The following is a 15,987-nucleotide window of genomic DNA, read 5'->3' on the forward strand; positions in this document are numbered from 1 at the left end:
TTCATTACAGTACTCTTGCATACCTACAGTAATTAAATTCGTTTGTACAGTCTGGTAGTTAAATGGTTAAAAATGGGAAAGCAATAACATTGGAGGGAAATGTATACTGACACTGATGATTGTTTCAGAAATGGTCTGAGACAAAATAATGAAATGTTATACATCAGTATTGTGAAACACTGAACATATTTTAATGACTGACAAGGAGAGAGGAAACAGTCCAAGTTAATCAATAATAACTAGGCTCACTATGAACAGTGTGTATTATTGGCTCTGTTCTGACATCAGTGCACAGTTCATTCCACCACTGTGAGGCCAGGACAGAAAAGAGCCATGGCCATTACAATCTGCCATAGGGGGGCTTGGAGCAACTGGGGAACCAATCACCTCAAGGCAGCAGAGCTTGACCACAGCCTGGAGGTCGGAGGGAGCTGTTCATTTGCCCTGTAGGCTTGCACCACAGTCCTAAACTGGATGGGACAGCGCAGGGAGCCAGTGCAGAGAACGGAGTAGGGAAGTTTTGTGGAAGAGCATGGGGCTGTTGAACACCAGGTCAGCAGCAGCTTTCTCCAGGAGTCTGATGGCCAACGCTGCAGGATGGCAGCAAGTAGGGAGTTGCAGGAGTCCAGGCGGGAGATGACAACAGCCTGGATGAGCACTAGCGACGAATCACAGCCAGATTTCTTTCCTAGCACAAAGTTTGATAAAAGAGATGAGTATTTGCAAAGGCAAGGAGAATGATTATATCAGTGTACAATGAGCTATGATGGGGAGGAATTACACTATTAATTTGATTTCCAGGCATGGCATATACATGGCATGCTTACTTGCAATGGTAATAATGCCTTCAGGTAATAACACTAACTATGCTTGATTAATTTGATGTATAATGTGGCAAATGCTATAGTAGCATCAGCCCACTATAGCTAAATAATGCCAGACAAGATTACAGACTGTAATCAATGTATGAACAATGTCACATTGATCATGGTCAACATTATGTTAAAATTGAAATACATCTGAGACCTCCGAACGTAACGTTAGCATTAACTAACGTTAACCCTAAGCCGTTAGCATTAGCTACCGTTAGCATAGCTCCCTAGCCTATCAATATAGTTGATGTTAATATAAAGAAATGTAACATTAGATAATGTTAGCTAAGTTATTCAACATTGACCCACTTACCCTCTAGATCTTTTCCAACGATGTCCTAAAGTAACCACATGTCATGATCATTTGCATCATAGACATACGTTCATATCTATGATTAGCATGATCATAGCAGCTTCATTGCTAAAAGCATAGCAAATGCTAGCCGACGTCATTGCATGACTTCCTATCCAATCAGAGGCAGAGAAGGGCAGGTCTTCCTATGGTGACGTGCTTTCCCGAGCTCGCAGGACTCACGAACGCGCGACCAGCGTCCCCGAGGCTCGTGCACAGCACATGTTTCAAATGGCTCGATACAGGTATTGGTGGCTTCAAAAACAAACAAAACCTCATTGAATTAAAAGTTTATATTGATTAGATTGGTCTCTGATGCTGAATGATACCGAGAAAAAAATTGTTTTCCTTTTCTAGCCCTATCTATCATAATCCACAAACCATGGAAAATAAGGGTCTTGGGCCGCATGCCGTCACGTGACTTGCAATACCGAGCTTGGCCTGAAAGCCCATGGTGGCTTCAATGCGCCAAGCTGATCCTGGGGGCTTGCCCTCAAGCAGAAACGAAACTTATGTCCGGTAGCTTTCTTTCAAGGAATTCCAAAATAAAAGTCCCGGAAAACAATTACACAACAAAAAGCACCATTTTTTTTTTTTTACTCACTTGGCATTGGTCCGAATGGTATACTGTATACTGAAGTATGAAGTCTACTGAATCTGATATATACAGAATAATATTTGGAGGGCCTATTCATCAGTTAATAAGTGATAATAATGGGCAACCTTAATCGAAAAATATGCAAGCAAAGACAGTGTCATCATATCGATACAATAATATGGGTAAGACCATTCTAAGAGGAGAAGTAGTTTTTTGTGTGTTTTTTTATAAATCGGTATCGGTACAGGCCGATCCTGAGGAAAATAATCGGTGATCGGTATCGGGCCAAAAAAATCAGATCAGAGCATCCATAAAAGCTATCATGTCTCCCTGTCTCATTCTTTCCTGCATTTCAGGCAATGGAGATTGGTTGTCTTTTTTTGAGAGGCAACAGGGAGAATAATGTGTAAAAAAGTAATTGTTTGTTTGCTTAAGTAAATAACTAACTTTTTATGAGATATCTGTTCTCTTTTTAGGGAAAAAGAAACATTGAAATTCTGATTAAAATGTTTCAACTGTGAATCTGGACATCTACTGTACATAATTGTGTTTGGGGTTGTAATTGGGATGGATATACTATGCGCCTTGCAAGAGCCATGTATCTACTCGCACACAGAAATTCTAGTTTCAAAACGCTCCAAAAAGCGTCATTTGCATATTCAAATCACTAAAAATGTCTTCCGGGGGAGGATGCCCCCGGACCCCCCTACCATAACTTGTTTTCGGACGTGTCACCTTTTCCGCTCTCAGGAGTTTGCAGGTCTGGTCTGGAGAAACAATTTCTGTCATTTTCTTTGAGTTTGTCTGTAAACTTTATTATGCATTAAACATTTCATTGTGTAGCCATATTCATTTGATATGTTTTTCTGTTGGCAGCCAAATAAATGCTTAAGTGTGATTTACCGGGTGATTTAGATGATAGTCTTAATTTCCCAGAGGAGAAAATGTTTAATGTGGTCTAACATTATGAAGTGATCATCTGTGTTATCGTTCCCTGTTTTTGGTCCTAAATCATACCTACCTAGCCTACCACAGAATGTTTGGAATGTTTGCTTTCCTCACAGCCACATAATACAGAATGTCCGTGTAGCCTACGCCAAATACAGGATGCACGAAACGTCCCAGGTAGCCAAAATAGTTTGGCCCGATAATGGCCCAAATCCGGCAGGCCAGAAGAACTATCCCGGCCCAAGAATCTTGCCGGATCTGGCAAGAATGACGCCCCAGAATCGGCCCGAGTACACTGGCCCGAATCCAGCTGCCGAAATGGAACCAGTATTGCCGGCATTGGGCCGCAATCACGGCAACAAAAAATGACACACCTAGCCTATACTGGCCCGAGTCTGGGTGCCCAAAGCTTAACCGACTCTGCCAGCATTGGGCCGTAATCACCCCAACAAAACCGCCAGAACTGGCCCACACCCAGCTTTGCCAGAATTGGCCCAGTGTAAGCCAGTTGACAACCTGTAAAAAAGTAAAGACTTACCCAAACCCATCACAACTGAAAAAGGTGACATATGCAAACCCATACATACAAATCAAACAAATTACCAATTTTGGGTTAAAAGTGGCTATTTTCACCTAAAGGTGACATGTTTTCACCCCTGCAGTATTCTGCCAGAGCTACATAAAATCTGCCAATCTATGGCTGACCTACTGTATATATGGCCAGAACTAGGAAATGTTTGATTAGTAAAAGGTTCCTGCAGGATTCTAGAAGTTAAATGTAACGTTTTAGGACCCTTTTTGACCACTTTAAATAGAATATCTATTTCACAGCCATACTTGCAAAAAAAGTATAAAGGAAAGAAAGAAAGAAAGAAAGAAAGAAAGAAAGAAAGAAATAGGTTTAAGTCCCCCCTAGCACATTTAAAAGTGAAACAGAGAACAAGTTATCGCAACAGAAGTAAGTTCATAATCCAATTTTATTATTACATTTTAGACTTTTTAAGAGTAAAACATATTGACTGTATTTTGGAAATGCAAATACATAGCAATTAATTGCTTAGTTTGAATTTAACAAACAGCAAATATAACAACACAATAGTGATTTACAACAGAGAAGCTACACACACAAGCGATAGAAGGTAAACAGCACTATAAAAAAGGCCCTTTCTGTCATGAACACACACACACGCACTGTTGCTTACAAAGATGGGATCCTTTTCGGTGAATTCTCTGAAGCTCTTGGATTAACTGTATGAACACACTGGTGTATCTTTAACCAGACCTGCAAACTCTGGAGTAGTGAAAAAGGTGACGACATACAAAACTTAAACCCTCTAGATTCACTGAAACTACCATGGTTAACATAAAAAAGGTGAATGTAGCCAAAAGGTGACAAGTTTGCAGGTCTGTTTAATTCTCCTGACTGACTGAAGTTCTCCCCACACTGATCACAGTGGTATGGCTACTCTCCTGTATGAACACGCTGGTGTGTCTTTAACTCTCCTGACTGACTGAAGTTCTTCACACACACACACACACAAACACACACACATATATTTCTCGATATCCCCATCACATGCACTTCTAGTGCTTCCATTTCGACGCAGATTCTAAAAAAAGGGAGTGGAACAGGCAGGTTAAAGCTAGCCTCGTGAGACCATCTTGATCTCGCGAGCGCTTCTCTTCCTGCTTATCAACTCCTTGATCATAACAGAATATAGTGACTTCCACCACTGCTCCATTTAGATAGCTGCAAGAGAAGTTAGGTACTGCAAGAGAAGTTTGTTTTTTAGATTATCAAACGGCCAATGGATCATTTCTTGCTGAACACTTGAATAGGCACATTCACGCGAGGAGCGGACAGCGGCTTGTGATGGGGACAGAGCAAGGGAGAGATGGATTCTGTGCCTGTGTGTTTTCTATAGCCAATATACTGTGCAATCTACATCTATTTCATGATACGTTAGATAAAAAAAAAAAACTTTCAGTGGTCACTTTAAGAAACCTTATAATACTAAAGTAAAACTTACTGAGGACATCTTTAATGGCAAGTGGCTCAAAGCCATACTTCCCATTTACTCCTCGCCAGTTGATTCGCTTCGCCAGTTCATTAGACATCAGTTTGGCCATTATTCTCCAGACTGTTTCCTTTATGGTCAAACCCCCTGCCCGGCCAAAATAGGTGACCTGAAAGACAAAATTGTCAATTAAAAATGTCAGTGCCTATAGGCTCCAGAGGCTGAGATTGTCTGAGACTGTGCATACAAAAACAGTTGGCCAGGTGCTTCACCAGTTGCACTTTTGTGTTTGAGTGGCAAAGAAAGCCATTCTTAAAATAAAATAAAAACTCACATGACATCTGGGCTACATGCAAGAGTCTGAAGTCAGCAGGAAGACGTATGTTTGTATGTATGATCTTTATTGAGGGGCCATAGGTCAAAAGTCTCAGCAAATGTCAATTCAACAAATATATAAAACTTCACCCACCAGTTTTTCTCTGTATTACACCTGTGCAGCAATGCTTTCCTCAAGCTTAATCAGTTCATCCAGCGATGTCACTGAAATGCCAGAAATGTCTGGCACTTCCATTGGTTGACGATTAGTTTGCAATTGTAGCAAAATGATTTACTGTTGCTGTTTAATCGTCTCCACAGTAGTTAATATCTCATGGAGAATTGCTGTAAAATACAACACAAACACACCTACCAAGTTAATATCTGAGATCTGGAAACACAGTTACATCACTACAATAAAGTCAAACAGGTCAAGAGACATTGTTTCAGTGTTATTACTTGCAAGTAGGGTGTTCATTGCTGTCTATGCTTGTGTGTGTGTGTGTGTGTGTGTATGTACAGTATGTGGGTCGGTGGGTGCATAGGCGGCGTTCCCCTGTCTGCTCTGGAGCCCGAGCACCCAAGGAGAAAGCCAAGCACCCACGGGAAAAATGAAAATGCACTTAGATAGGTCAACTATAGGCCTATATGTGCCAGCGTACAGTCTGGGCCAAGTTTACATAAATTTGATAGCAAATGATGTTTAGTGCTCTGTAAAATGTTCCTTAGCTCTAATAGAATTAAACATTTTCCTGGAGCTTGTTATGTTATGTTATTTTTATTTATAATGCGCCCCCCAACCAACTGTTACATCAGCCCGGGGCGCAGCCCAGGTACAAAGGGAGACAAACAAAAACAAAGGACTGCAAACGAACAGATTAACAAGAAACGCCAGGAATTGGAGAGTGGCTGGCTGCTGTCGGGCGTAGCGCCGCCATCATGCTTCCTAACAAAGCGCTTCACAATACAAATAACAGATAAAAAGGAAGAAAGAGCGACATACAAAATGCAATACGACAATTACGACATACAAAATACAGTAGAAGGCAATTACAATGAGAGGGAAAGGGGGGGGGGGATGTGCGTGTTTGTGTGTGTGTGTTTCTGAGTCCATGAGTTCAGTCCATGTGTGTGTGTGTGTGTATGCCTGAAGGCCTCTGGCTGAGGACTCGGACGGAATGTCTTAGCGATAACAGCAGGTTGCTATGGAGACGTCCTCGATCAGCCTCAAGACCAAAAGTCAACAGGAGTCCACGGGGAGGGAAGGGAGAAGAACAACAGATTCCAACGGTCATTCCTCTCTGTTACGCTTCTCTTTATCGAGCCTGGTCCTCAGCTCTGCCACGTCGCCTTGCATAGCCGTGAGTTTCTCCAACAGGGTATCATTCTTACGGTTCAGTTCAGAAATCACCACAGGTAGATTACTCACTGCTCTGCCCATCTCCGTTAGCATGACGTGCACCCTTTGGGCTAGAGTGGCTGCTGTCTTCCCAATTCTTCGATAGACCAGGGCAATCATTAAGGCAAATAGGTAAATGTCTTCAATGTCCTCTATGGAAAGGAGCGCAAGGCACAGAACCTGCCACTTGTCCCACGCGTCCTTGGTGTAGCCCACGGCAAATGTCCCCTCTGGGCACATAGGTTCCCCCGCTCCTGAGTTTCATGTTGAAAATATTTTGTCGATTGCTTTATCGTCTTGTTGAGAGAGGTCACAGAAGATTTTTTTTTACAGTTCAGTTATATTGGCCCAAATGGGTGAACTGTTTTTTTGCTTCCCTCTGGAAAATTAGGGGTAGGATCTCTGTAAATCCCCCCTTTTCTCTCTGTAAAGCTTAGTGTTACCTCTGTGTATGAAATGTGCTATATAAATAAAGCTTGATTTGATTAAACTCAGTATTTCTGTTCAGGTTAGTAATAATTGCTGAGTTTTGCTGTGTAGTAATATTTGCTGTAAAACACTTACGATCACACACAGGCTGGTTGTTTACCCTGGGCCGGCTAGGGGTCGTCATGCTAGAGTTAGGTCTGGGGACACTTGGAGGAGCAATGGCAGTCTTGTGGCAGTTGGAGCAATGGCTGGTCTGGTGGCAGTTGGAGCAATGGCTGGTCTGGTGGCAGTTAGAGCTGGTCTGGTGGCAGTTGGAGGAACAATGGCACGTCTGGTGGCAGTTGGAGGAGCAATGGCAGGTCTGGTGGCAGTTGGAGGAGCAATGGCAGGTCTGATGGAAGTTGGAGTAGCAATGGCTGGTGCAGGGGGTAAAGCTAATGGAGCCCTGGTGTTCTTCCCTCCTCTGGGTTGCTCATTAGCCTGCCTGTCACCGTCATATTGATCACTCTCAGTCTCAGAGGCATACATTCTCTTTGTGGCTCTATTGAACAAAATAAGTAGTGTTATAATTTCTCGATTCACAAACAGCACTAAGACTCGTCTTAAGGCGGCTATACACTAGACGACTTTCAAAGTTGTAACATCACTGAACCTCTCACATTAAACGACTGTCGTGCCTGCGGATTTTAGGTCTCACGGTCACAGTGGTGTGCAGCTGGTCATTGCCCATGTCACACTAGCAGATTGTGAACCGATGAAATGAAACATGTTTGAAGAAATCGTGACGCCTGCGACGGCCCACAGACGGGATCGGTAGCCTGCAGATTGCATCTCTGAGTGTCAGTCATATCATCGCAAAAATTGGTCGGCGACAGCTAAATCGGGGCTAAAATCGTCTAGTGTGTGGTCACCTTTAATGAGACAGAGAAAGAGAGAGAGAAGCCACAGCGGCCACCCCTCAGCTCAGCCTTTTTTCCCCTTGGGCAATAAACATGCCCACTTGGGCTTTACCCCTTCTCCTGCCTCCCAGTGTCCTGTGTTTTGGTCCTTGCCCTAGTGGTAGTCATAACATGTTCACAAAATTATTTCCCTACATGTAAAATCAATGGTTACTACCTAATTTATAATTATCAAGACAGCGCCTTCTATTTCTTACCTTCTCTTCCTTCTTTTATATGCTGGATGTAGGTCTTCCTCATCTTCTGTTTGTAGGTCTGATGTAAACACAAACAGTGCCCTTGGGAGCAGCAGCCGTGCTTCACTAAATGTATCTGTGGAAAAAATAATTTAATTTCATTAATGTAATTCTTCTGAGTAAATCTCTAAATACTGTCAGCTGACGTTAATTGGTCGATAGCAACTGTAAACCATTTTGGTTTGCGGAGGGCTGAAGGCAACACAATTTAGTGAAATTGAACACTACTAAACCACATTTGTCATTATAAATATTTACCAACAGTGCAGTGCTGGGGCCTCATTTATCATTGAGGTACGCCATATTTTACACAGTCTTTTTCGCGATTTCAGGCGTACGCCATTTCCCCCCCCCCACATTGCGATCTATCAAGCCGAAAGGGCGAAAATTTAGTCGCCTTTCTACGCGCTTTTGTAGGACACCTCTCAAGTTGTCGTACCGATTTACACGGTTTCCTACACCCTTTTTGAACACAGGGGGAACTGGCGACGCAGGTGGTGCGTCGGTGAATTACAATGTTTGATGGAAAGAATAAGAGCGACAGTTTCTGAACGCACAATCATGTAGGCTAATAGCCCAATTCAGCACAAACATATATCGCAATGCAAGATTAGACGTGTCCTCTAACCGGCTCATTCATGGTCCGATATGGATTTGTTCCCCAAACTGAACCTATGCGCTGTCCCAAACCTTTCCGCGCTATATGTCACACACCTAATGCAGGCACTCCATCAAACGGCAATAATTGACCAATTAGATTGTCGTTAATATGTGATCATGTGGACCTGTTTGCTGTTTGGTAAGCATATAAATGACAGTCCTCCTGTGCGTAATGCGAGCCTAAATGAATCCGGCGCTACTCGGCCTGCTGGCCGAGATAGAACTCCAAAGAGGTGACGGCGATGGCGACTGCACCCACATAAGGGCACCATCAGTGAATGAATACGTCTATGTGAATCGCTAAAATGTGCACACTATAAATACCCAAATCATATGTGACGCCGACATGCTCATCACAAGTGTAGTGGCACGGTGGCCTGGCTCCACGCATGACTCATTCATCCTGGCGCACAGCAGGGTAGGGGCTAGACTGGAGGCAGGCGCTGCGCGTGACGGCTGGCTTGTTGGTGTGTGCATAGCCAAGATACATATTCTTTGTCTTATTTACTTTAATCTTTATTAGCATTTTCCATCCATACAACGACAATACAATAAAACATAAAAACTTACAATAACAGCTTATGGGTACTTCCATCCATGCAGCTTTTTTTTCTTACTCAAATATGACAATTTTAATATTAGTGGTATCATCACACTTCCTTCTATAATCCATCCATTTTTCCCATCTCCCTTCAAACTTTCCTTCCTGCATCCTCAATGCATAAATAAATCTCATAAATCTCCTCCACAACACCCACCACTGCTCCTTGGTTGGGGGTTCCACCTTATACAAAGCCCTCATTATTGTCTTTTTACTAGCAACCAATAGTACTTTCACTAGGTATCTGTCCCCTCCTTGTACATCATTCTGTTATGTTTGCCAAGATGTATATTCAAAGCTGATAAGAATGAGAACCAGTCAAGACCCAACCACAAAATGAGGACCCAAGCCCTCAGCCCCCTCCCCGTCATGAGGTTTACCAGCGGGGCCAAAGGACCCACACTGAGGTCATGCGCCAGCTATGAAGACACAAACAAGTAAGGTTCACATTTCTACCATTTTATTGTCTGTTGGTGGGTGACTGTGTGAGGTGTGTGAGTGCGTTTGTGAGTGAATGTGTGAGGTCCGTAAGTGTGTTTGTGAGTGAATGTGTGAGGTCCGTGAGTGTGGTAGTGAGTGACTGTGTGAGGTCCTTGAGTGTGGTAGTGAGTGACTGTGTGAGGTCCGTGAGTGTGGCTGTGAGTGACAGTGTGAGGTCCGTGACAGCATGTGTGAGGGAATGAAGTGCAGTGAGGATGTCCTGTTGGCTCTGGTGGTGTAGTGTGGTGACCTCCACCAACTGCTGCACAACTGCCCCACAACTGCCCCAATCCCTTCTGCCATTTCCCTCTGGGCCTCTAGGGTCATGAGCCTCCAGCACAGCGTCTGATAGGAAGCCCAGCCCTCAGGGACCCTTGAGGCAGGGACGCTGGCAGCCGGAGGTGGAGGCGTGGGCGGTGGAGACGGAGGCGCTGGAGATGGCACTGGAGGTGGAGGCCGGTGCGCTGGAGGTGGAGGCACTGGAGGTCGTGGCGCTGGATGTAGAGGCTGCAACCGGCGGGGGCACGACCATCAGGTCAAGGACCACTGCAGACTCCCCCTCCTCCGAGTCCCACCCCACGTCAGAGTCTGGAGAAACAATTTCAGTAATTTTCTTTGAGTTTGTCTGTTAACTTGATTATGCATTAAACATTTTATTGTGTAGCCATATTCAATTGATATGTTTTTCTGTTGGCAGCCAAATAAATGCTTACCTTAGGAGTCGACGATCACGCCGGCGTGATCAAATCACGTGACCTCTTTCGCGCGTTCCCAAAGGTAAACAAAGCACTATAGCCGATCGCGTTCAACTTGTGTTGAAAGTGCTGGCTTGAAACTCCAAGCTAGTTTTTGTTTTGTGTTGATAGACGAAGTATAAATGGAAAAATGACAAAATGAATTTGATATAAAATTAATTTTACGCACGAGTCAAAAATGTGCTTGCTTGATTGCGCCAGGCTGACGCACCGGCGTCAGCCATTAAACCTCTGGAACTTGTCCAGAAAGCTGCTGCTCGCCTGGTGTTCAACCACCCCAAATTCTCCCACACAACTTCCCTCCTCCGTTCCCTACACTGGCTCCCTGTAGCGGCTCGCATCCAGTTTAAAACTCTGGCGCTAACCTACAGGGCAATGAAAGGAACAGCCCCCTCCTACCTCCAGGCCATGGTCAAACCCTACATCCCCTCCCGACCACTACGCTCTGCTACCTCAGGGCGACTGGTTGCCCCGTCACTCCGAGGCTCCTGCGGTCGATCGACACGGTCACGGCTCTTCTCTGTCCTGGCCCCGCAGTGGTGGAATGAGCTGCCCACTGATGTCAGGACAGCAGAGTCGCTGCCCATCTTTCGTCGCAGGCTCAAAACTCATCTCTTCAAGAAGTACTACAACAATCCTCCCACCTAAGCACTTATTATATTATATTGCACTGTACTTTAGATTGTGATTCTTGCACTTTGCCTTCAGCACTAGATTATGCTCTTAGTCACTTGTTTGTTTTAGAAGGAAGATGCACTTGTGAGTTCTGGCAAATAGTAGTACATTGGCTCTTCCTACGTTAAATGCAATTATTGTTAGTCGCTTTGGATAAAAGCGTCTTCTAAATGACTGTAATGTAATGTAAATGTAATGTAATGTAAAAGTGTTGCATTTCGCGATTTCGCCGTTCTTTGTCATATAATGAAAGGGGAAAAAATGCTTGAATCTGCTGACTGTGCTCTGTAGGTTGATTTACATTACAAGGAGCCAATAGTAGGGACTGTGAGAGGTCAGCTGACCAGTAGTGTGTGGCGCGAAGTAAAGTTGGTAGTTTGAAGGAAAGTTGGTAGCTAATTTAGTAAAAGAGAAGAGTAAAAGAGTGTTTCGTGGTCGTCGAGATTTCGTCAAAAATGTACAAGCGTACACTCGACGTCAATAAAGCCCTTGAGTTGTTTTGGCAACTCAACGAGGTTGAGGGTGACCTGGGTGCGCTTAGTTCATCGTCTGAGGAGGATCCTGGCATAGAGGCGGCACCTAGCGACGACGGATTCACTGACAGGAGTGGTGCGGAAATCACTGACCTGTCTTATATCCCCTATGATGAGAGGTAAGGTTCTCTTATATATTTCTATATTTTACCTTTTGCCTCTTATTACTTGTAATAATATAAGTAAATGATCGTGCACATATACAGAGATGAGGAGCCTGGACCCTCTACACAACAGCCTACCCAGAGGGGGCGCGGGCACGGGAGAAGGACTCGGATGAGCCCCAGATCTCCACAGGATCCGTCTTTGGTCCCCGGTCATGAGAGTGATGAGAGGTAGGCCTCTTTCTATATTTTACCATTTGCCTCTTGTAATATTACTATATTCAATATACAAATGTATTGTATATTGAATCATAATTGTAGTACCAGCAATTTATTCACTGTCCATCATGTGCATATGAAAAATGACCTGAACAATTATTGTTGTGCACATATACAGAGATGAAGAGCCTAGTCCCTCTCCATGCGCTCCTACCCAGAGGGGCCGTGGGAGGAGGACTCAGAGGTCAAGTCCCTCTCCATGCGCTCCTACCCAGAGGGGCCGTGGGAGGAGGACTCAGAGGTCAAGACCTCCACAGGATCCGTCTTTGGTCCCCGGTCATGAGAGTGATGAGAGGTAGGCCTCTTTCTATATTTTACCATTTGCCTCTTGTAAAATTACTATATTCAATATACAAATGTATTGTATATTGAATCAAAATTGTAGTACCAGCAATTTATTCACTGTCCATCATGTGCATATGAAAAATGACCTGAACAATTATTGTTGTGCACATATACAGAGATGAAGAGCCTAGTCCCTCTCCATGCGCTCCTACCCAGAGGGGCCGTGGGAGGAGGACTCAGAGGTCAAGATCTCCACAGGCTCAGCCACACCATCGCTTGGAGCCCTGGAGAACAGAGAATGACCCCGACACTGCCCCAGAAATCAGCCGGTTCACGCCACGGCGAACACCAGGAGCCCAGCTGGACCCCCATGCCAAGTTTTCACCTCTGGACCTGTTCACACTTTACTTCTCCCCAACCACAGTGCAAACCCTCTGCAGAAACACCAACAAGAATGCAGCCAAAAACAAAGAAATGGGGAAGAAGTACGCATGGGCTGATGTCAACAATGAGGAGTTCTACAAGTTCCTTGGGCTGCTCCTTTACACAGCACTGGTGGGACTGCCGAGTATCCTGGATTACTGGAAACAGAACCAAATCATATCTGTCCCGTTTCCAGCTACCGTGATGACGAGGGACAGATTCAGGGCTCTGCTTTGGAACATCCACCCCAGTGACCCAGAGGAGGACAAAAAAAATGATGAGAAGAAGGAAACGCCTCAATACGACAAGCTGTTCAGGATCAAGCCCCTCATCGATGACATCAGCAGTGCCTGCCAGGCTCATTATCACCCCAGGAGGGAATTGGCTGTGGATGAGAGAATGGTGGCTACCAAGGCAAAAACTGGCATGACCCAGTTCATGAAGGACAAACCCACAAAGTGGGGGATCAAGCTCTTTGTCCTGGCTGACTCAAGTAACGGGTACACGGTGAATTTCAACATCTACATGGGCAAAACACAAACACAGTCACACACCGTGCATGGGCTCTCACATGATGCTGTGGTGAACCTGATCAACCCATCCTATCTTGGCACCGGCTACCATGTGAACATGGACAATTTTTACACCAGCCCCCAGTTGTTTCTCGACCTAAAGAGCATGAAGCTCGAAGCCTGTGGCACATACAGGGATAACAGGAAGGGATGTCCCAGTGGAAGAGATAATGGCCTCACCAGAAAGTCAGCAAGGGGCACGGTGAGATGGATCAGGGAGGGCCCCCTGCTCTTTGTGAAATGGATGGACACACGGGAGGTGTCTATGTGCTCCACCATCCATCCATCAGTTTCTGGGGAGGTGGCCAAGAGGAGGGTGAAGGAGAAAGATGGAAACTGGGCCGTGAAGAACATCACCTGCCCCACCCCAGTCATCGCCTACAACAAGCACATGGGTGGGGTTGACCTGTCTGACCAGTTGATCCAGTACTACTCCGCCCACCGGAGAACCGCACGCTGGTACCGGACCCTGTTCTTGCACCTTGTGGAGATCGCCACCACCAACGCCTACATCCTGCACTGTGACATCAGCGCCTCAAATCAGGTGAAGCCCCTGTCCCACAAGGACTTCCAAACTGAAATGGTGTCTGAGCTGTGTGGGGTGGACCGCACAGGCGTGCCCACCAAGAGGAGTGCCGACCACATTCCTGTTGCCATTGCCGTGGCGACAGATGCAGGCCAGAAAGCAACGCACGGTCGGAGAATATGTCAACGCTGCCACCAGGTCGACCAAAAAAGGAACCTCACTCCCTGGAAGTGCAAGGCCTGTGATGTGGCTCTGTGTCTCATTCTGGACAGAAACTGTTTTGCTGAGTGGCACAGATAAAGAGGAGGAGGAGAGAGTGAGAGAGGGTCTTGACCCAGACCTCCACACACTCCACTGGACCCAGACCACCAGTCACACACTCCCCTGGACCCAGACCACCAACACACACTCCCCTGGACCAGCAACACCAACCACACACTCCCCTGGACCAGCAACACCAACCACACACTCCCCTGGACCCAGAGCATTACACTATAGAGAGTGTGTACATAGTTTATTGAAGATTTGCAGCTAAAAAGGAAAAAAAACGAATATACATATACATTGAAACATACATGAAATTTTTGTATATAGCTTTATTATTTTGAAATTTGACCTATATGTTCATATTTGCTTACCTATATTTACATTTTCAAGTGCCAAATCAGTTTGTTGAGTATGTTTGTGTTTTTTATTGTAATAAATGCTATATATTTTCTACTCGGATTTGATGATTTTTGTGTATTTTGGGGCCCAATATGTTAAGAAAGTAGGTTAAAATGAAAAAATAATTGTCATATCATATAGGTGAGGTTGTGCTGAAAAAAAGGATACCAAACATGGGTATAGTAAACATTATTTTATGTGGTATATAGAGGCAAAATCAAAAGTATGCATAAACGACCAAAATATCCATAGACTCCTAAGGGTTAAGTGTGATTTACCGGGTGATTTAGATGAGTCTTAATTTCCCAGAGGGGAAAATGTTTAATGTGGTCTAACATTATGAAGTGGTCATCTGTGTTATTGTTCCCTGTTTTTGGTCCTAAATCAATCATAGCCTACCACAGAATGTTTGCTTTCCTCACAGCCACATAATACATTATGTCCGTGTAGCCTACGCCAAATATAGGATGCACGAAACGTACAGTAGGCTACCTAAACTGTAGGAGCAATCAGACAAAAGTACTGTAGGCTAGTACCTTCCGAAGATGATTTGTTTCCTCGCGTGGACCTCACCAACAAGCACATGCACCTCTGTCTCCGAAAAGTTTCTCTTCTTTCCGCGTTTTTCCATGAACGTAATTGTCTTGCATTTGCTCCACGCTATATTATGTCGGTTTCTTCCGGGTAACCACGTTGTGCACTGTCATAGTTTTGACCATATATGGTTGAATTTGGGCGAGGAGATGGCAGAACACGAGGCGCGTGCACGTCCGCTGTCTTCTACTACACCGTGGGATTTATCATTGAGAAATCGGCACAGCAGCGTGTACGGCATGTTTGATAGATCCGAAAAGCGTGTAAATATTCTCGTTGTACGCGGAAGTCCGCCCTTTTCTCGTTTTCGTCGTACGCCTTCTTTTACACCTGAATTTACACGCTCTTTGATAAATGAGGCCCCTGGATAGCAGAGCGTAGTGGTTTGAAGGGTTGCAGAACGCAGTTACCACGTATGTAGGACATGGCCATGAGAAGCAGATAATTGAAGTTCACTCACAAAGTACAACTGTTTTCCATCGTGGCTACCTTGCTATATTAGCTAATCCGTTTTTGCGGATAACATTACGTTAGCGCTACCTAGCTAACGTAAGCAGGCTAGCGGTAACGTTACACAGTTAGCTAGCACTAACGGTTCTCAAATTCAAATTCCTGAACTGGCTACGCGCTAGCTATATCAATCGTCTGCACATGATTTGAGCCTCTTTATCGAAAAACAATAAGTTACATTGATAGTATCACGGTTTA

At 44.7% G+C, this 15,987-nt stretch overlaps 1 protein-coding gene across 1 annotated transcript; it reads left to right on the top strand.

Moving 5' to 3' along the window:
• Positions 1 to 11,752: 11,752 nt before the first annotated feature.
• On the top strand, positions 11,753 to 14,319 carry LOC311311622 (piggyBac transposable element-derived protein 4-like; the record flags this gene model as incomplete). Its single annotated transcript, XM_084441372.1, has 3 exons — positions 11,753 to 11,949; positions 12,429 to 12,498; positions 12,715 to 14,319. 3 exons carry the CDS (start codon positions 11,753 to 11,755, stop codon positions 14,317 to 14,319), a joined length of 1,872 nt encoding a protein of 623 aa, XP_084297498.1.
• Positions 14,320 to 15,987: the final 1,668 nt, after the last annotated feature.

The sequence above is a fragment of the Borostomias antarcticus genome (genome assembly GCF_949987555.1).
Source record: "Borostomias antarcticus genome assembly, chromosome: 7".
Taxonomy (NCBI): Eukaryota; Metazoa; Chordata; class Actinopteri; order Stomiiformes; family Stomiidae; genus Borostomias; species Borostomias antarcticus.